Source organism: Formica exsecta, unplaced genomic scaffold (assembly GCF_003651465.1).
Source record: "Formica exsecta isolate Colony F162 unplaced genomic scaffold, ASM365146v1 scaffold82, whole genome shotgun sequence".
Lineage (NCBI taxonomy): Eukaryota > Metazoa > Arthropoda > Insecta > Hymenoptera > Formicidae > Formica > Formica exsecta.
In genome coordinates this window covers 1,064,890-1,087,169 of record NW_021853592.1, presented here as the reverse complement: position 1 = coordinate 1,087,169, position 22,280 = coordinate 1,064,890, and the positions used below count along the sequence as shown (strand labels likewise).

The following is a 22,280-nucleotide window of genomic DNA, read 5'->3' as shown; positions in this document are numbered from 1 at the left end:
GTAGTATTATCGTCGTTCGATTTGATGTCTTCGAGGGATGGAGAAAAAAGATGGCGATCTCTTCTGTTGTGATTCTCCATTAAGATGGCGGTTGACAGATAGCGAATAAATTTCAGATGACAGCACCGATACCACATCTTATAGCAGTGTTTTATGACATTATAGATGTCAATTCTACGTGATCGTAATTGACGTGTGATGTTGAGAAACATCTGTAAGTGCATTTCAAAAAAATGTACGATGCATATCCACAGAAAAATAAATCAAAGTAAAACATGATTATATATTGGATCCATGATCCTATATTATATGTATGTAATATTTTTAAATTTAAAAAATGGAGGATATTGTTATTTATTGGCATTTGTGCCTTTGTTTTAAGAATAAATATCATTATACAAAGTTTGTATCCTTCTGTAACACAATTGACGGAACAACATAAGTGTCCAGCGTGTTATGGAGTTTCTGCGTGTTATAATATTCACCAAATAAACCTGTTATGGCACAATATTAATACAATAGTTTCTCACTTATTTGGTGTTAAAAATGTGTTCTTTGCAACATATAATCAAAGCAAGGTAGTGCTGAAGAAATTGGCGCAATCTTCTGAATTAAAAGCATTTGACGTTGCATTGTGTAAAAAACTCCATCTGGAATATCCTTGTATGAATGTTCTATTGGACAAGTACATAGTAGATTTTGATAATAGTATCAAAGAAACAATTACTTCCAATTTTTCTAAAGATGATTCTAGCCGTTTGAGACTTTGTCCAACAATACAACATTTGGATGATTTATTTTATAACATTCATCTTAACAATAAACATATTGATCCCACACAATATTTAATTAATCTCTGGACATTGGTTTCTTTAAACCCAGAGCCATTAATCCTTCAGGTAAATTGTAAAAACATAACAATTTATAATTCATATAGATAATATTATTAAATTATAGAGAAATAAATTATATATTGTAGATAATGTTGAATTATTCTTTAATAAACAATTGGATGTAATTATATACCTCAATTTCTTTCAGATATTGTCTGCGGAAAATGGGTGGCCAGTGCCAAAATATTTTGGAGCATGTGGCCGAATTATTATCGAAGAATATATTGGACCACCACTTTCTGATTATTATGATAAATCTTGGATTCAAAGAGCAAAAATAGTATCGAGTCTTTTAAATGCCGCTCACATGTTCACTTTCAAAAATAAAAAATTTGGTTTTTATTTAACAGATGTATCGGCCGATAATATTGCTGTCGATTATAAAAATGTAGCAAAATTTATCGATTTAGAAAATATTATTGTTGTTGACAAAAATATTTCTCTAGAAGGTACAATAATTTTTTTTTTATTACAAGAACATTTATAACATGATATTGTAATTTGAGATAGGAAAATAAAGTTTACATATACTCCATATGCATAATAACATTAATTTGTAGGCATACCAAAAGAATGGCATGAATTACAAAAGAACATAATGCATTTTGATTGTTCTAATTGTTTTGCATTTTCCGCCGAAGATATTTGCAATCATCATCTAAGCGACCACAATTATTATGCAATCTGTCAGGTAATTGCTCTATTTCATTAATAAACCTAAGTCATTTTTATACCTTTTTACATGTGTATTATAAAAATATATAAATATATGTTGTATATCTGAAACAGAAAATCTGTAATTACAGCTTTTGTTAGATTCAACAAATGAAAATGTATTTCCTGGTGGATTTCTTCATGATGTACCTGTTAATATTCAACTGCGATATCCAAATATTGAATATCTGTTACAACAATGTGCCATTCCTAATTCTACCAATTCTAGGATATTTTTCGGTCAGCAACTTAAGACATCATTGGATGCAATTTTAGAAGAATTGTTTTAATACGAATACAATGAAATAAAATAGTTTAAAGAATCACATTGCACATGTAAAATATTGCAAATTTATAATTCTTTTTTATATTCAAAGAATGTTTTACAATCTTTTATATTAATAATTTTCAATGATCAAAGAATAGTTTCTTATCATAATAAATAGTTTCTAATGATGTACAATAAAATTACAAACAAAATGATCACAATTAAGCTTATAGGATATCTAAATTTAATATCATTTTTATTACTTCAATATCTATATTTATCTATATTATAAGAATTAATGATAATTAATACAGCCGAATATATTTGTATATATAAATTTTAATAAATACAGTAAAAATCTTTGTACATATGTAATTAATACTATACACATAGTAACAATAAAAAATATATTTTATACTACATAACACAATCTTGCATATTTTATGTTTAACTTATCTAATAGGCCTTATTGTATCGTTTTACAATTAATACAGCCGAATATATTTGTATATATAAATTTTAATAAATACAGTAAAAATCTTTGTACATATGTAATTAATACTATACACATAGTAACAATAAAAAATATATTTTATACTACATAACACAATCTTGGATTTAGTTACGTTAACTTATCTAATAGGCCTTATTGTATCGTTTTACAGTCTTGTTTCATAAACTTCAGATAGTTAATATTTAATAATGTCAAATAGTTAATGATTAAAACTTGACTGGCTAAGCTTACTGATCAATGTAAATAATGAATACTTGGAAAATGTAAGCAATGTAAAAATTATTCTATACAAATGTATTATGCGTCCATGGTAGTATAAAAAAGCTTAATTAAAAAGTTAAAATCTGCAAATATTTAAGAATTGATTATATTTTATCATGTGTGTAATTATGAGTTATTACTTTCTATAAAAGAATTTGAGTGAAAAAAATTATGATTACCGTCGGCAAGTCTTTTATTTCCTTCTAACATAGCAGCCTACTCTATTATATCTTTGGGTGGATCTTTTAGCTTCTTAACTTCCTTTTTTAATAATGCGATTTTTTCCTCCAAGTCTTGAATCCTGTTATCCTTATCGCGAATATCATTTTCCAATATCACAACGGTAGCTTTCAATTCAGTTATTGTCATATCCTCGTCCTTTTTTAAATTCTGCAAAAGTTCTTTTGTCCATGGTCGTTTGACAGGATCCTCTTGCACCATTTGTATGATCATTTGTGCCTAAGCAAAAGAAAGCAATCTAGATATAACAGAAAATATACATGTAAATGTAACAAAATATAAATATGAATGTAATATAATATAACATAAAATATAATAAACATAATTCAATATACTTAAGATTTACCCATTTATGTCGCTCTATGGGAAGACCTGTTGGTATGTTACCATGTTTTAAACAATGAATTATAGAGCTCAATTCCATTTGAGTCTGTGTTGGAATTAAAAGCTCGATGAGAACAATTCCTACACTATAAATATCACTCTACAAATATGAAAATGTCAAATTAATATTAAAATACTATTTTTATATTTATCAAAGTTTTTTTTCTTTCTCACACATTTACCTTTGGATCACATTTTCCCTGTAATTGTTCCGGTGCTGCATACATATGAGTACCACATGCAGAATGACTTTTTTTTCCTTGTGGCTTTAGCGGGCAAGCTAAACCAAAATCACCCAATTGAATTTGAAGTTGTCCTGACATCGAAATGAATATATTACGTGGCTGTAACATAAACATTCTATTATATTTCACAAGAATATAATATTATCAATTGATATTAATTAAAATAAGCATATTCACTTTTATATCGTGATGCACGACATTTTGGGAATGGATATAGTCGATTCCACAAAGAATTTGTTTCAATATTTCTTTAATCATTGGTTCAGGTGATACATTTATTCTACCACGCATCCACTGTTCAAGTGTTTGTTCACACAAGGACATTTGAATGTACAAAATCATGTACTGATGATTCTAGGTTAGGTAAATAACACAAGATAAATATTAAAATTTATGGATACAAATATACATGAATCTTTGTTTGAAAATAATACAATATATCATAAATATCATAACTTATAAGATTTTATCGATTTTTATATCATATAATCTACTTACTTCATTGGAGATATATGTGCATACTTCTTGGCTGGTGGATTCCTCATACAAATTATGATCGGTATGATTAGTATTATCTTCAGTTTGATTCAAATTCTTATTCTTCTTGCTATTTCTGAAAGATACTATGTCTGAACTGGTTTCTTCGATATGTTTTGCTATACTAGCTTCTTCGACTATCCGCTCTCCTATAATACCAGTTGATGAATTCAGTTTCTTAAATCTTTCACTAAACTTTTGACTAATTCTAAAATCACCAGCATTATCATATTTTCCATTTTGCTGTTTCACTAAGCTGTTTTTTTATCAAGTGATATATCTTCATGCCCTTATTATTGTCATTAAGGTATGAATTATTACCGTTACTGTATGAATCCTTGGTAGACTGCAAATTGTACGATTTAGACTCTTCTGTGTCATCTGAAGTATGCGACTTATATGATTTATTATCTATTAATGATGAGTGAATAAAGGATGGCATTTCGATTGTTGCTACTTCAATCCAAGCTGCTTTGTAGGAAACAATATTCGCATGATTTAATTTAGCCAATGTTTTTACTTCATTTAGATGCTGCTTTAAAGTATTTGCATGCCTAGGGGTTACAGATATCTTTTTAACTGCATAATCGATACCGTCGAGACGATGTTGTGCTTTATAAACTTCACCAAATCCTCCACTAGCAATAAAGCTTATTTCATGAAATTCCCGGCGATACCGAGATATTTCAGATAAGTTACTGTGTACAAAAACAAATAATATTGATGTTATATTATAATATATATTGAGTTAAACAAAAAGTTCGTGCTGTTCTTTTGATCTTCATCTGTTAGCAAAAAACGGAACAAACTTTCCATTCAAACCAATATATATTGCAAAATTTGTAAATATATCAAACATTACAATATGTACCTAAGTGTACATAAAGGATTTTCACTTCCATTTGCAGAATGTGCAATTTTGATCAGTTGATAAAGAGCATGTTCATATTTCTCCCTTAGTCTCTCAAATTCCATCATATTGCAGGACCTATCAATTATTTGTAATTTATACAACTGATCACAGATATCTGTAAAAATATTATTTTTTAATAATTTTTATTATAAATATTTCTGTACATATCTGAAAAAAATTTTATAAGTTGTGGTTACCATAATATAATTTATTTCTGCGTGCTTTATCCTTTTCTAATATAAAACATATCTGTTTTACAAGAGACTGAATTACAACACCAGAGGAAAAATTTACTCGTTGTGTGATTTGTCCATTGGTTGAATTTTCAGTATTATTGTTTAGACAAAAGGTCGAGTTCATGTTACTACCTATTTTCATAAAAAATTTCATTTCTTTTTAGTATTCTGATCTTGATCATAAAAATTATAAAAACTTCTAATTCACTTAAATTTTTGATAATATTCGTAATGCAATGTATGATGTAACATAAATATAATAATATAATATACACTAGAAGTCATTACAATTACATTCTCTTAAATGATTTCTTTCATCATATTTAAATGAATTATTCGTTTTAGAAAAAAGTTTACACCAAAAATGTCAAAAATCTTTGTTATATTGGTAATGATATTTCTTTTCCTTTTGAAACTTACTTTCCACATTTCCTGTAAAATACAAATTTTAAGATAATATAATTTCGAAAATAAATAATTCAAATGTAACAAACAACTCGTTTATTTGAATAACTGTTAGTTAAATAAAAACTTTGCAAGTATTTTGAAAAAAAAAAGAAAAAAAGCAAAAAAAGCGAGATGATCAGTAATGCACGCTATATACAATATTACAATATTACGTTTTATATATATATATATATATATATAACATACCCTGATCGAACGTAGTTACAGTCATTAGAGTATTCCAAGGATGGTTCGTTCGCTCTGTATTTTCTGCCATTTCATCTGATATCGATAGATTTAAATTCTTTCTGAGCTTCAGAACTTCTCAATGTTGAGCCTGTGACAGCAACTACAGCACGTTTCCTACTAGACTGCAAACGAATCGCAAACTGTCACGTTCGTACATGTTCACCGAATGTTGACCTAACCTAATCTCTCGCGAAATCCTTACAGCAGCCGCATTTAGGTAACGTGTATTTAGATGGGCGGTCTTTAACATCCACGAATATTGAAGTGAGACAACGCACTGTTTTGCGAATTTTGACATTATACGAAGATATACGAAACAAGTGGTTTGAATGCTCGCGAACATTCTGGAACTTTCCTTGTCAAACGCTAGGGACTAGGGAACTCAATGTTTCTCGCGCATGCGTGCATTCGACGTAGTCTCTTCGAAATATAAAAAGGCATCTTTAAGCTCGTATCAGACTACGTATTGAAGATTGAAATTTGACCAATCAGGATAAAAGGAACTAAAATTTCCTTGTCCTGATTGGTCAAATTTCAATCTCAATTTCTCAATGCATAGTCTGATACGGGCTTTAAGGTATTTTTACATGGCAGTGTTGAGCATTGAGCCTATCTAGATAGATTTGTATAGTTACATAAAGAAAATATAAGAAGACTGATAAGGAGATTGATTGATTATATAAGGAAATTGATTGGCCTATTTCTTTATGCATTTGCTTATGGAATGATGATGATGAATTAATAGATGCGCGGTTCATTTTGACTCTATTCTAAAAAATTTTTCTTCAATTTCCAAAGATTATTACCGAATAATCTATATGACCGAATAAAAATACGCAGAAAAATGCACAGAATTTAATTTCGATTTTTTTTTCGTTCGAATTTGGATAATATTCTCATTTTTTTTTAAATGAAAATTTATCCACCGATGATATCAACATCTCGTCGATGATAATTTGCGAACATAATTGCAAGATATATAATTAAAAACGTGCATGAGGGGTGATTTATAGCGTACGCCTGATGATCGAGAGAGCCCGCGACATCTCTCGTTTCTTCACGTGTCGCATGTCGCGCGTGTTCACGTCAGTACGTTAGAAAAATCTTGATACGATTGCATTTCAATATGGCGAACCGCGACAAAGGACGCAGAAAGTGGGGAGGATATTCACAAGGTACTTTGACGATAACTTTTATTATCTCGCGATCGCGTACGAAACGACGTCGTATTGTCGCTGATACCCTCGTGCACCCGGCCTGGGGTCAAATTCGTCAACCTCCCTCGCAAGATTCGATGTGCAAAATTAACCTCAAACTAAACCTCACTAAACAAGCTAACCTATAAGTTACGGCGGGCACTTGTGATGTCGCGTTATTTTATGGCGTTTGGCGACGCAACGATTGAATCCGGCCATCACAATCTGCTTTGTCTAACGAAGTAAATTAAAAATATTATCGATCTTTATAATCGTCCTCGGATACAGAGTCTTCTTTCGAGGACGAACGGTCTGTCTAATAAATTCCAGCGCTGTCAAGAGAGTGTCAACATAAATGATTCAATATATTTTTGTAAAAAACAATTAATATTTCGCCGTTCACATTCTCTAACTTTGCTACACTTGCACATATAGAGAGAAATTTAGCTATGAAACATACAGAAAGAATTTTAGCTACGAAACCTGAAACCCTTTCAGAGATCTATGAAATGTGTTTATCAGAGTTTTCTTTATCTCCTCTTGTGTCAACATTTTTGATCTGTGCATACAATATTAGGTCTGTTCTTTATAGCTGAATTGGCTGCGGTAGTGGCACTAGTTCAGAGTTTATCTTTTTCTCTCCACATTGGAAAGAGAAAGATAAACTCTGACTAGTATAGTCAGTTCAGCTATAAAGAACAGATCTTATATATGCAATATTGAGCAAGTTTCCATACATGTTACACAAAGAATGTATTGTCTAATATTACAATATTTTGTCCCTTTATTTCTTATGTACTGTGTATTTGTATTATACTGTAGAGATAATGCAAAAAGTATATTTAACAGAACAAAGTCATAATTTATAAGCAATATATAATTTACAAATAATATATGTTAATTCATCAAAAAAATTGTTGCTATTATATAAATATCTTTATTGAAATATCTTTATTGAAATATCTTGAATAAAGATTTATTTTATTCATCAATTATTTATATATATGTGTGATGAATAAAATGGCAATTGTGAGATATGTATTAAATATTTAAATAAAATATTTGTATGGAAAAAAATTTATATATAAAATAATATTTTTATATTGTAAAAATCAATTTCAGAATTAACGAGTTCTAAATTGGAGAAAGATAGATTGATGGGAATGCGCGGCGGAGGGAATAGAGCATCTCAGGCCTTATATAGACCAGGAAGCGGCCCTTTACGCAAGTCAGGCAGATCTGGCAATGATGCTGATGAATTTGACAATGAAAATGGCTCGCAAGAAAAATCCAGATCAACTTCTGTTCAGTATCGTTTGAGACAGTCACAACTGAATAGATCTAATCAAGCACAGGATAGTCCACCTTTATCACAAATCGACAATGTAACTGAAAAATTAGGCAATACCCATATCGACTATAGAAATAGCAACAATAGTGAATCGGCACAGAGTACTGGACACAATATTAGTGCAGGAATAGGAGGAAATGATTCAAAAAGGAAAAATAGAAAACCTGAACAATTGCTATATGTACCAAAAAAAGTGAAAGAAGCATTGGCTGAACAAGATGGAATTAATAGGTAAAAAAGTCGCGTGTTTTGTTTCCATTAATGTAAAAAAGATTGCAAAAAGATAACGATATAAAAATAATTTCTAACATAAGAGAATAATGCAATAACAATTTTTTATTACATTATTATAACATTAGATGTTAAATTTTCTTAGATCTCCCAGTCATACTGCATGGGAACGAGAGAGAGAAGAGAGCGATGATCGTGATTCCCATTCCAATCGTAGTCACAGAAGTGATCGTAATCGCGGAAGCAGTCACAGTGTACGAGATAATGACAGCGAAGGCAGGGGCAAAGATGACAACAGCAAACGGTATTCGGGCAACCGACGACATCGTCATACCAATGAAAATGAGGAATTTTGGCGAACCAATTCGCCGATATCTGCTAGAAACTATGCGAATCGGAAGGATAATCTACGCGAAGTCAGACAGGTTTGTAAACTAAAATAAATTATTCTATAATAATCATGGATCACATAAAATCACGAGTTATAAAATTATAATGTACTCTTGTGCAAAATTTGTACAATATAAAAAAATATTTTTTTCTGTGTTAGGGTTCTGAACCTTTGTCTATGACCAATCAGAATGATTTTAATCGTACAAGAGATACGCGTAGTGTGGAACCTATTGGACATTTAGACAAATTTCAAGGCAAACCACCCTCTGGCAGACGCGGTAATGCAAAAGACAGTTTGTCGAAAAATATGAAGTTGGAGCTTCTACCACCACGATTGCAAAAGAAATATCTCATTGATAACGGATACGTGTTACCTAGCAACAATCCGGGAACATCCACAGAGGACTCCTGGAATGGTAGCAGTGTTACATTTCAGGTAAAGATTTGTTCAATGTCAATTATATAATTTTTTGTATACTTATGCACATTGGCTTGTATCAAATATGATGATTGAAGTAACATCATATATGAAACGCAACATGAATTGTTAGCAGGCTTCATCCAGTTATAATTATCCATCAGCAATGCAGCATTCACAAACAATGCAGAATTTGCCGCCATCTGGGCCATTACCACCACAATCTAATTGGGCTAACACCATACCAGTGAGAAGCAGAGGAAGAGGTAGACTCAGACCAGAGGAACTGGAAGGTACAGCAAGCAGCATCTTCAGACCTGTTACTCCTGAACAATATTCGGCGCCGAGTTCCAGATCCCATACTCCTAGCCAGGAATATATGAATCGGTACAAATATATTTATTTATATTTATAAAAAAATGAATAATCTTACAAATCTGTACAAAAATTACATTGAAACATTATAAAACTCTTGGCAGATCTTATGATCGTCGTGGTAGTAACAGCACTATGTATACCAGTATGGAAAGTTTAAGCCGCGCTGACAGTGCCATGATGCCACCGCCGTCATCTGTGTCGCCGGCAACTTCACAATCCAATTCAAACAGGGGCCACAGGTCACCCGAGATTCATCGCAGAGGTGCAACATCACCGATCAGCAATCGCACTAGCACTATGTAATCAAATATTTAAACAATTGTTTCTTCTTTTTCTTTATACTTTTTATATGATTAATAACTGCGTTGATTTTTAATCAAGGCAAAGAACAACCAGTAACACGAACGAGCATAATTCGAGTCTAGATAAACAGAGCAATCAACAAAACACAAATCTCAGCTCCATGAAAAGCGAATCATTTAATACATCGTCTATTACCGCATCTGAAACATTTGTAAGTACATAAATTAAATTCTATACCAGAAGTATTCTTGGGGTAATGTAAACTAATATAAAACTAATGTGTTTCAGGACTGGAGCGAAGAGGTTGAATTGAATGAAAAGTTGGAACAGGAATATTTGAGCCGTAGTTCGTCAGTTTTAAGTATACGCGAGAGCGTAACTATGCCGCGAAGTCAGGCTGTAGGCGAGAGTTACAAGCGACGTAAAAAAAAAAAACGCGATAAACATCGAGATGCTGATCGGTAAGCATTACTTTATCATATTATCTTATCTATTTGCCCTTTTTGTCGTTTAAAAACAGTTTAAAAGTTACAATAAGATTCAGATAAGTTTTTTCTTCGCGTAATTTTGTTCTATATTTTTTCCATAAGACAAATGTGTTAGGCCCTGCGCACAATAGAGAAAATATTAGGAATAGAAATAAAATATTAAATATCAGGAGGAGCAATTTGGAATTATTTTACTTCAAACAAGGAAACGGAATGGATTAATTATTTCTAATTTTTATTTTTTCATTTCATTATGCGTTAATCCATTTCGTTCCCTTGTTTGAAGTAAAATAATTCCAAATTGCTCCTGATATTTAATATTTTATTCCTATTCCTAATATTTCCTCTATTGTGCGCAGGGCCTTACTTTTCATATTATAAGAAATCACGTGACGATATGCGCAGGCGCATCTCTTTACATATTCGAGCGCATGCGCAAATTCGCGGCGATTCAATCTCGTTTATGGTGGAGGTATCGGATAATTCTTTTCCAGGAATTTTTTGTTTATCGCGTTCTATATTGCCAAAGTTATCCGGATTCTATTGTACAAATGTGAATGTCGAAGGATTCTTTGTAACGTTATGTTTTTTAAATTATTCAAGTGGTAGCAGCAGAGACAAAGGGCGAGGTAACAGCCGCGAACGTCAGAAGAATCAACAAAACAGAGAGAACGATAACTGCAACATTAATCAAAAGAATAATAATAATAACAACAATAGTAACAGGCGATACGATCACAGAAGGCGTAGTATTATTCAGCGTAGCCGCGAGTCGAGTAAAGACAGAAACTATGGTAGCAATTACAGAAGCTTTGATGATCTTCACAGACGCAGGTATTTACTTTGTTAAAAGCTTATATTACATGCGCCAACATAATTTTCAATTTTATCTTAGATTAGATAATGAATATTTTATTTTATAGATTAGATTATATATAACGAATATTTTATTTTAGAACTGACAGATACTTGGATGAGGATTGGAGAACAGGCAGGAAGATATCGACTTGTGAATCTGATGACGGCAGACAAACTCCTAAAGTTTCTTCTCATACTACTCCTCTTCCGAGTATGAATTCTAACTTGGCGGTACATCGTTCATCTCCGACAGGGCACAGTAATGCTCAACCAGGTGTCTTGATCTTGCCTAACGATGCTAATCAGTCATCTCCCAATCAGACAACTACAGCTTCTCAACAAGGAATAGGACAGCAGCAGCAGCAAAGAACTCTGTTCGATCCGAATAACCCGCATAAACCTATTGTTATTACTTCACCTGGAAGTAGAGCAGCTGTACAAAGGTAAAACTGGTTTTGCTCTATATTTTTATTATAACCACTAGCTGTAGAAATGAATAAACGGTGATGTATTTTCTCTTTAAGGGACAATGACATGCAAATTTCGAGTGTTCCAGTATTCCAGTCTAATATAGGTGTCACACCATCACATTATTCTTTTCAAAGTACCCAGTTGGATGGTATGCCATCACCATACATGAATGATCAAATCGGAAATATGAGACCTTCGTGGTACGAACCGTTTTCAGCCAGGTACATAAATTATAATATGCATATATAAATATATGATTTTTAGGTTATTATACATGTGCTCTCTTACATTAATATGTTAATGTTTTTCTGTCATCAGTTTTCATTCAGCGAAAAATCACTGCCTTCTTTTGGATATAGAACGTGCTGATCTGGAATTACAATGGATAATAAGTTCCGGTGGCTTTATGTCGCGTTTGGATAGAGTTGCGTACATACGACACTTCCTTCAACAGAGCTTGAAGATCTTGCTCGAGACTGATATCAAATTCTGTCAGGCGGAAAATGTCGAGCAACACTTTTGGAAAATATTGTTTTATAATCTGATCGAGATGCTTCGAAAAACAATGCCCAAGGAAAACGCGGAAGGACGAGAACGTTACAAGCAGATAATGTTGAATATCATTGATGAAGGTACCATCTATCTGGAAAGTTTACTGACTGCTCTCGAGACTACATACGAGTTCAAGTTGGACACGTTTCTTGCATCGTCGAGTCTACCCAAGGGTCTTGGTCTTTTAGGACTGGCCTTAGTCAGCGCCCAAAAGATATTTCTATTCTTGGGAGATTTGGCGAGATACAAGGAACAAGCAAACGAAACAAGCAATTATGGAAAATCTAGACAGTAAGTATTTACAATAATCTCGCGATAATAATATAAAAGCTTGAAATATTTTTAAATTTGAATAAAAAATTTTTTCTGTTCAGATGGTATCTAAAAGCGCAGCAAATCAATCCTAAAAATGGTAGACCTTACAATCAGCTTGCCTTATTGGCGCATTATGCAGTACGTATTAATATTTGTCACGATGAATATAATTCAATATATATTTCTCAATGCTTTATGGCATTTTCAGAGACGAAAATTGGATGCTGTGTATTACTACATGCGATCTCTTATGGCATCCAATCCTTTCCATTCTGCCAGGGAGAGCTTGATCGCGCTCTTTGATGAAAACAGAAAAAAGGTAAGAAAATTTATGAAACATATCGTTAAAACGTTTGTATTTATACTAACGTTAATATTTTGATTTTCTTATGCCGCCAGTATCTACATTATGTAAGTAAATTTTGATACACTTCGTGTGAATCCTTTAGATATTCATTTGTCATATATTTATTTGGTCAAGGCTTTATTATCTGTTTGTTATTTTATTGCTAGCCGTTTTTAGATTTTCTATTTTGTGTGCTTGGAGCCTTGATATTTCAATTCATTTGTGCACTCTTAAAAACTTTACTTCTATTAACACATTTTTTTTTGGCAAATGTGGCAAATTAATGCCTTTCATACACAACTATTAATTATTTACAATAGCAATCTCATTCATGCAAATATCTGGTACTATAGCTAAATACACATTTACATAGTTGTAGTAATCGTTCACACGAATTTTAGCTTTAATAAAAGGTTAAAAACACTATACAGAAAAATATATACAAAACAGGTTAACAAAAAAAGGTACTATTCGTACTTCCGAAAAAACCCATACAAGAGCACAATATCTGCTAACGATATGCCTGCAGCATTTTTGAGACTGCCTGTTTGTAAGACATGTTTTTAAGTTTCCAGAAATGCTTTGCGCTGTAAATTTAAATCAGAGATTTTTCCTATCTTTGCAATAGCTCTGCACATTTCGTTAGCATGCACTTCTCATAGATGCGGAAACTTGTACAAATGAGGAGTACAAATACTGTCCAAATGGCGCTGTTTGTATGACTAGCTATCTATACAAAGGCAATCCCGTTATCATCTTCCTATTTCAATGATAATATTTTTCAAGAATTTTAATAGACATTGATAGACAATTTACTTCTTTTCTTTCTCGCAATTTTGTAATTTACTACATTAAATATTTCAGTTTAATTAAGAATAAATTAAAATTGTCAAATTATTTACAGGAATGTGGAAATTTGGTCGTGGGAACCTTTGATAGCATTATGCAGTGCTCGTATATTTTACACTTGTACATACACGATGGAGACGTGCATAAATATAACGGCAAATGTAATATATGTTAATAGTTGTAAAGGCCGAATTATATCATGCACTATATCCCTTTTTAAATGCATCACACGGTAAAAGTATTCTCTTAGTAAATTAAATATTCCTAGTACGAGTCTATCGAACGTAAGCGGAAGGAGGAAAGGGAGTCGAAGGAGCGGGCAAGGATGAAGGAAAAGGAAGGCGCGAACATTATTGGCGGTGGATTGAGGAGAGAGACGTGGATTCATCCGGGTGACGGTAGACGAGTGCGACGTACAACCAGCGCGGCCACTGCCAATGAGACGAGATTGTCCCATACAAGCGATTTGGAGGAATTATCGCAATTAACAAGTGTCGAGGTTTGTGTTGTCAATTTCTTGTCTAACACAGTTCTAATCTAACAGTTTTCAAAAGCAACTGTATCTTCTACAGAGTACATCTTCTATAGTTGAGTAATAAATACTACAGTCAATATCTGCAAAATTCTTGTAAAAACCTTGAAATGCGCGTTGTATATGAATTTTTACATTTTTTTATAGGACTGATAACTATGTAATGAACAATATATATTGGATACACATATTATTATTATTAATATGTTTCATAAAATTATTGTTGATATATTAATATGCTTTTGATAAAATTATCACTGAAACGTATTATATGTATACATGAAAATAATATTTTATTCTATTTCATACTTCGATACTCATGTGATTTAATCTTCTTTTTTTTAGGTGAACAAACGATTCGTCACTTCATACCTTCACGTTCACGGGAAGCTCATCACTAAGATAGGGTAAGTGTTTACCATCATTGTAATCCTCTCTCTATCTTTATGTTATATCTCTTTCTGTAAAATGTAAAAAAGCGTAAATCGGTGATTAGCGATTATATGTCTTTTTAATCATTTAAAAATTTGCTTAAGGATAATAAAGGAGTAGTTTGATATTATGATTAACTGGTTGTATCCAGTTGTCCGATATTCGCATTTCATATAAATACTGTTTATTCTCAGACGTCAGAAGACAAATACTATACAAAGAATTGCTTTTCGCGTTTGCTACCCGTTTTATCGAGTAGATCAAATCACCATTTTGTATCTCACTCGCATTTACTAAATATGGATAGAATCAGTACTTTTCGATTCCATAATTCTGCATCGTTGAAATAATAATTTTTAATTTTTTTTCTTCTTTCTCTTAATAAATTTTCATGTTCTCTAAAGCTCATTGATGTATCAGTAGTATTTTATTACTGTTATATGTACATTTCTTTTTTTTTATTTGTTAAAGCTACACATTAAATTTGTACAAAATAGCTAAACAAACAATTTTTATTTAGTATAAAATTGTAGCTGTTATTAAATTAAATTAATTTATTTTATATAAAAAACGCACGAGTATCTTTAATATACAACATGGTGATTTGCTAAGGAATATACATTGTAGTAGATATTTATTTTCCTTATCTTGGCTTCGCTTATAGCTTCTGGAAATTGGCGAAGATCATCTTCATTATCTTAATGAAATCCTAATTAACAGAAGTAATTACTTTAAATAAGCAAAGTGTACAAGTGGTATCTAATCTTAGCGCAAATTGCAAGATGCTTTTATGGAAAGTTGAAAATTTGTCGTTAGTATTCTGTTTATTAGCAGAATATATCTTTATTGCAAAGGTGGTAAATAAATATAAATATTATCCTTACAAAAAAAATAATCGGAATAATCAGCAACTATGTGATATTACGACCGAGCAAAAACTATTATCGCTTAAAAATTCGATGCTGCATCCCGGCAAGTTTATAAAATCCAAATATATCGCAAACGGGATATTATTCGCTCCGTTAAAGCGTCATGGCATTTAATCTAGACTGATTAATCCAGAAATATTGCGCCTGAGAATCTCTCGCAACCGTGCTTGGTTGGCTCGATTAGCAAAAAAAAATTCATTGCAATGAGATGTATGTGTTATGTGTATATTACACAACAAAAGCAAAGGCATATCGATTCTCACGAGTGAAAAACTACAATTTTTTTTTTAAGTATGGAAAGGTGCAATTATTTAAATATTTTATTTTTATATATAATTTTATTTCTCTCTCTATGTATATTTCTTGAAAGTATATATTTATCGGTATATATTTGATGACGTTACGCTGGCAGGAAAGGTGCAATTATTTAAATATTTTATTTTTATATATAATTCTCTTTCTCTCTCTATGTATATTTCTTGAAAGTATATATTTATCGGTATATATTTGATGACGTTACGCTGGCAGGAAAGGTGCAATTATTTAAATATTTTATTTTTATATATAATTCTCTTTCTCTCTCTATGTATATTTCTTGAAAGTATATATTTATCGGTATATATTTGATGGCGTTATGCTGGCAGGAAAGGTGCAATTATTTAAATATTTTATTTTTACATATAATTCTCTTTCTCTCTCTACGTATATTTCTTGAAAGTATATATTTATCGGTATATATTTATAGTATATATTTATCGGTATTTGATGATGTTATGCTGGCAGCATTGTCAGTGGAATACGAACGTAGCCCAGGTATAAATGTGCCTAACTTCATCCCCGACGCCGAGCGGACGCGGACGCGAGTTCGTGGTATGTAGCTTCGTGTTTTCTTACGCGCGGCGGTAAAAATGTTAATTGACAATTGCATGGCGCCACCCGACCACCACCGTCTCGACCGCAACCCGACGACGATGGAAGTGGCGGCGGGGATGTTGTCCGTGCGCGTTGTGACCTTGCGAGATATGTACTTCGCGATTACCGTACGCGCGCGCGCGCGCGCGCAACTTCTCGGCGATAATTCATCGGCGACAAATTCGAATCGCGAAAGGAAAAGAGGTTTTTATCCGTCGAATTTTTCATTTATGCAAAATTAAATTTTACTAGTTAAATAATTGTTTTCCGCGCTCGTCACGTAACACGAAAGAAGCGGAGGGTTGACGAAGAACTTCGACGGAGGAGGTAAGAAAGACACACTTGTTCGTTATTATCGTTCTTTTTTCTCGCGCGAATACTCAATCGTCATCGACGCGATCATGTTTAAGGGCCCAATCTACTCTAACAGTATAAAAAATCGATGATTTTTAAAAACTCTTATTGAAGAATATTAGAAATAGATCTTTCTTGCGTTTTATCTATGTTTTTATTAATGTTTGAACGGTACGTCAGTATTTTTAAATCTTGCTTATTTAGCGTTTTTTTTCTTCAGAATTTCCTCTTCGTGTAACGTATTTCAAAATGCATGATTCAACGGTCATGTTGCTCCTCGTGTAATTGTCGGAAATGAAAAAAAATTCAATCTAGTTTTATTCTATAAGATATTTGTGGGATACTGAACCTCTTCATTAGAGAAAATTGGCAAATAACAAAGCTTGAAGATTCGAAAAATATTAAATATTAATATTTTAAATTCTAATTAGATTTAGTATCCCCTCAAAAATATTTTCTTTTATTTAAAAAAACTGAAATTATTTGATTTATTAGTTTGCAAGATATATCCGTCACATTAATTTTTAAAAGTGTTTTAAGAAAAACACGTTAAAGTTTTACAGGCCCACTTGAAGATTCGCGCACTATCTTATTCAAAGTCCTATAACTCTGTCAATTTTTTGAATTTTTCAAGAAAATTTGAAAGACATATTCTTCAGACGTTATACTTTTAGAAAATGTAAAAAAAAATCGATCTTTTACCCTCTAAAGTAAACTGAGCCCTTAAAATATGGGCGCATCTTCGATATATATTATACATTACTAGAGTTACATAGAATGTACTCGCGGTCTATAATTGGAATCGGTGCCGAACCAGTGCCATTGGTTAGAGGTGCTTGTTAACGACAAGGTACGTGCGTGGCATAGGCACACGTATAGATTGCGGATAGGTGGTTACGGGGAGGGTTGAGCGGGGAAAGGAGATGGGAGACCATGCACAGTCGGACGCGTGGTATGGTTGGCTTACGGTGTTGCTGACTCGTTGCGTCGCGGCTGCTGTTGCTGTAATGGATTTGGCTCATTACTGGTTGCAGGAGCACTGGAGTTCGTCCTCCGACCCTACCGAGTTATGCTCAAGGCTGCCCTCATACCATACGGCCCATCGCGGACCATTTCCTTTCCGTCGTAATATTGCGCTTCTCACTTTCCATTATCCCTTTTTGAGCGCTTTTTAGCATCTATAACTTTCTTCGAGAGCTTTTTGATTTGGTTGAGCTATATACATCTTGAAATAATTTACATATTAATAAGATATTAAAGTATTTTTATTTATTTTATATATAATAATAATAGAGATGTACTGTGTGTGTCCTTTTTACATACATAAATATTTAAATAATTAAAATGTATTTTAAATATTTACATATATATTTTAAAAAGAATTAAAAAATTATACTCCACTTAGATTAAAATATGTTTTATAACAAAAGATACAATACACACATATAGTATCATTTTTATAATTTTTTAAAATTTCCGCCATCTGCAAATTTATTGAAAAAAGTTTAAAAGAGAACTTGATAGAAAAACAATTTTTTATATCAATCTAATCAATCTAATATATGACTAATATAAACTATCAGTAACTTTTGACAAACTTCGACTTTATAAGTTGATATCGTAAATTAACTTGGATTATTGTAATTATGTATAGACATACACAAGTATTTACTATTAATACACTGTGTAATACACGCGAGACTAAATTAATATGTATAATACTTCAAAGTATTTCTATATTTGTACTTATGCCATTTTAGTAACTTCTCAAACTAGGAAGATTAAAAAAAATTGCGTGAAACTATTAAGTAAACTATTGAGAATAAGAACTTAGTGAATATTATTTATATTAGGCATATTATATAAATAATATATATTATAATTAAGTAAACTTTCTCTCTCTTTCAATTTTATACATTAAAATTCTGTTTATTTCTTGCTTTTATTATTATAATATATACTTGCATATTATAAATAAAAAAAATACATTGGTTATGGCAAAGGATTGAATTTTCTGAAGAATGCTCTACCAAGAATGTACGCGCTTGTCGGTGGTGGTCAATAATTTCGAGCGATCTCTGCAAGGTGGACAAATCGTTTTTCGTCGATAAATATAGTAGCCTGACAGATTAAATCGCTTTTAACGCATCGCTGTATGAGATGGCGCTTGAAATTTTTTCGTCGGACGAGGATCAGGAGATGGCGAGGGTCGCGTCGCGCCAAGAGGCGGTAATTAAACCTATAAATTGACAGTGTGAAGGAAGAAGGCAGGAATCGTTTCATAACACTCGTAAGGCGAGAGAGAAGTGGTCGCCGGCCGGCGCTTCCACCGGTGATGGTTAGATGGGCAAGGTAGGTTCTCTCGTGGACCGTAGTGTGATGCTTCTCGAGAAGGAAGGGAGACGGCAGGATAGCGAGGATGGAGAGTAAGAGAGAGAGAGAGAGAGAGATAAAGAAAGAGAAGCGAGAGACGCATACACAGCCAGAAACTTAAGTAGTGCGAGTAAGTAAAGCTACGCTATAAGGCTCTCCCGCCTGGCTGGTAACACACATGGGTTTCCGATGGTCGTTTACCCGCGGCCCTTGCGAGTGACGACCCCGCCCGCTTCAAGGGCACCCTCCTCGTCGGACACCGCAGCCTCCGCGGACCAGAACCCGACTACCCGGCACCCGGCCCGGCCATCTCCTCCGCGGCCGTACGCTACACAACGCGAACCGATCGCGACCATCTGGATTCCTCCCGATCGTTCCGGACGATCAGATTTCCGGCCTGCCGACCGGATTCGACGAATTACGCGATAATAAAACCTCGTCGCTTTTACGTTGATCGATTGATCGAGAGATTGATCGTCGTTCTTTCACAGATCATCTTCTCGCGTAATAAATTTAAATTAATAAATAAGTACGAATATAGAAAAATTCTTTTAAAGAATTACACACATATATTAATTTAATGTCGCGCAAATTATGCCGTGTATTAATAATAATATATTTGTGTGTGTATGTGTCTACTTGTAATTACAATAGTCCAAATTAATTTACGAAATCGATTTATAAAGTCAAAGTTCGCTAGAAGTTTCTGATAATTTCTAATAATATACTAGTAATACATTAGATTGATATAAAAAATTGTTTTTCTATCAAGTTCTTTCAAGTTTTTTAAATAAATTTGCAAATCAGAAATTTATATCTTTTATTATTAAAGATATTTCAATCTAGATAAAGAGTATAATTTTCTATCTGATGAGAGATTGTTTTATAACTTTATAACTTCGAAATATTTAAAAAAAAAAAAAATTGATCCAAACATTTCTATATTAAATTTATATTACATAATGAAATTTAGATGAATAGAATTTATAATTTATCTATACGCTTTTTAAATGAAAGCTTATCTCTTACGCCACGTCCAACTGTTGTATTTTTTTTTTTTTTTCATTTATAATGCACAGATATATACAGAGGATGCATAAAGGAATAATTGCCTTGCAAATTTGCAACTGTTGTATGAAACAAATTTCGATATCAACTGTCCTTGATACATCTCGTTTCTCCCATTTCGTTTGGCTAATGCATTTACGTATTTTTGCCAACTTTTATTTACTTGTCTTAAATTCCGCGTAAATTTACGCAAGAATCCGTGGTAATCGATGATTAAACGATGTTTGGAGCGTTAAGGCGTCAGGAAACACAGCATTTTAGTGTCGCTCGCGATGCATTCGGTTTGCGATGAGATAGCGGGTATAGTAGTCGACCTATCGGGCACTGTCATCGACGCTGCCGGGCTAATGGCTCATTATGCCGCCGTTTATATGTTTGCATTGCTGGCAAGGACGATGAGATTATACGATACGCGCGGATACGTTCGTCGGACAGAATTTCTTCGTGGCGACTTAACTTGAATCAAGCGAGTCTGCTAGTCTCTGAAGGTGTGAAATAGCAGCATAGATACACATATTTGACGCAAAAGAGACTATGCCAATATTTGAAAATTCCGGAAAGAATTAATTGTCTAGAATAAAGGTTCTTTAACAAAAAAATTTTTGTGAGATGCGAAGTGTATGTTAGAACGGAAAAGGACAAGGGCATTTATTCAATATAGACAAAAAATATCTGAAACAATTCAAGATATAGAAAAAGAATTTTAAATTTTAAAATAAAAAATACCGGGGAAAAAAATCAGTTTTAGATCGGAAACTTTCTGCTTGGTGATTTTATAAAAAATATACGTACTCGAGTTTGATTGGTTTCTTCTGTATTTTCCGATCATAAATGAAGGGCGTAAATATGTATATGTATAATATAGTGTTGGGAAAGTGAACGTGATGAATCTTATCCTGCATATTACCAAGTATATAAAAGGAGAGATGTGAAAAATGACCTTGACACTTACATCGTGTCGCATGATTGCAGCCTGCAATTTATGTCATCGTGTATTTCTTTTCGACGGTGCTTAATCAGAGCTGGTCTACGCGTTGCCCCGTGTCATTTCACGCGCCGTATTATTACTATAATTTATTTTCGAAGTAAAATGCACCGATTACATCGGTTTGAGGAGCGATTTTTTGCGGTTCGAGCGACTTTAGACGATATTATTGCTCGCCAACAAATAATGATAATTACGCTAATGACATCGATTACGACAGCGAGACGTATCGGCCTTAATCATTTTCGATGCGCGATGTCTCACGTTTATACATCCTTCTCGGCGATTGAGTCATTTAGATTCTGCAATCTAGATAAAATCCAAGATCGAGAGAGACGAGAGAGGATTACATTTCTATTACGGGCGATCTGGAGATCTGGATATACGATGCGCGATCGTGTCCCGACCAATGTCGCGCCGGGCCGATTAATTATTTATAATCGCGCGACCGACGATGAAAAAGCGAAGGAATTTCGTTAGCCCGAAGGTATCTATTTATCCGTGCTGCGTATTTTGCGGAACGATTTATTATCTATCCGACGGGTATTTATAGCTGCGGCTAAATTAATCTTCGCGGGCTTATGATACAATCTGTGCCGTGTTCGCGAATATCTCGTGCGCGTAGAATTACGCACCATTTCGATC

The 22,280-nt window shown here is 32.9% G+C and overlaps 3 protein-coding genes across 9 annotated transcripts; 2 read left to right on the top strand and 1 right to left on the bottom strand.

Annotated features, from left to right (window-relative positions):
* Positions 1-131: 131 nt before the first annotated feature.
* Positions 132-2,180, top strand: LOC115244434 (divergent protein kinase domain 2A-like). Its single transcript, XM_029822056.1, has 4 exons — positions 132-899; positions 1,042-1,342; positions 1,454-1,584; positions 1,700-2,180. Exons 1-4 carry the CDS (start codon positions 276-278, stop codon positions 1,895-1,897), a joined length of 1,254 nt encoding a protein of 417 aa, XP_029677916.1. The 5' UTR covers positions 132-275; the 3' UTR covers positions 1,898-2,180.
* A 28-nt stretch (positions 2,181-2,208) lies between these two features.
* Positions 2,209-6,290, bottom strand: LOC115244433 (eukaryotic translation initiation factor 2-alpha kinase 1-like). Of its 7 annotated transcripts, none has more exons than XR_003885382.1 (12): positions 5,860-6,289; positions 5,626-5,637; positions 5,167-5,337; positions 4,928-5,084; positions 4,378-4,754; positions 4,018-4,205; positions 3,697-3,873; positions 3,457-3,618; positions 3,237-3,374; positions 2,830-3,109; positions 2,521-2,733; positions 2,209-2,340 (listed from the first exon to the last, which is right to left on the bottom strand). XR_003885382.1 is itself a non-coding variant. In XM_029822052.1 (12 exons), the coding sequence occupies exons 2-11, from the start codon at positions 5,927-5,929 to the stop codon at positions 2,867-2,869; spliced, it is 1,695 nt and encodes a 564-aa protein (XP_029677912.1). In that variant the 5' UTR covers positions 5,930-6,023; positions 6,104-6,289; the 3' UTR covers positions 2,441-2,733; positions 2,830-2,866. The 7 variants fall into 7 exon arrangements, 6 of the variants coding, with proteins under 6 accessions (XP_029677915.1, XP_029677911.1, XP_029677912.1 ...); XM_029822052.1 differs by lacking the exon at positions 2,209-2,340 and having other exon boundaries at positions 2,441-2,733; positions 5,860-6,023; positions 6,104-6,289; XM_029822050.1 differs by lacking the exon at positions 2,209-2,340 and having other exon boundaries at positions 2,441-2,733.
* A 575-nt stretch (positions 6,291-6,865) lies between these two features.
* On the top strand, positions 6,866-16,167 carry LOC115244428 (telomerase-binding protein EST1A-like). The gene is given in 17 exon segments (XM_029822044.1): positions 6,866-7,076; positions 8,220-8,679; positions 8,825-9,104; positions 9,230-9,508; positions 9,627-9,877; positions 9,970-10,167; positions 10,250-10,382; positions 10,460-10,632; positions 11,263-11,493; positions 11,616-11,960; positions 12,042-12,209; positions 12,307-12,831; positions 12,915-12,993; positions 13,064-13,174; positions 14,319-14,549; positions 14,928-15,008; positions 15,755-16,167. Coding segments are annotated over 17 exon segments (3,897 nt in total). The 5' UTR covers positions 6,866-7,027; the 3' UTR covers positions 16,058-16,167.
* Positions 16,168-22,280: the final 6,113 nt, after the last annotated feature.

Excerpts from the sequence above, each read along its gene's own strand:
- LOC115244434 (XM_029822056.1), top strand. The coding sequence starts at position 276 with ATGATTATATATTGGATCCATGATCCTATATTATATGTATGTAATATT. Across the intron at positions 900-1,041 it reads CAGAGCCATTAATCCTTCAG|ATATTGTCTGCGGAAAATGG; the intron begins GTAAATTGTAAA and ends AATTTCTTTCAG. Across the intron at positions 1,343-1,453 it reads CAAAAATATTTCTCTAGAAG|GCATACCAAAAGAATGGCAT; the intron begins GTACAATAATTT and ends ATTAATTTGTAG.
- LOC115244433 (XM_029822051.1), bottom strand. The coding sequence starts at position 5,929 with ATGGCAGAAAATACAGAGCGAACGAACCATCCTTGGAATACTCTAATG. Across the intron at positions 4,755-4,927 it reads AATCCTTTATGTACACTTAG|TAACTTATCTGAAATATCTC; the intron begins GTACATATTGTA and ends TTTTGTACACAG. Across the intron at positions 4,206-4,377 it reads CAAGGATTCATACAGTAACG|GAGAGCGGATAGTCGAAGAA; the intron begins GTAATAATTCAT and ends CTGGTATTATAG.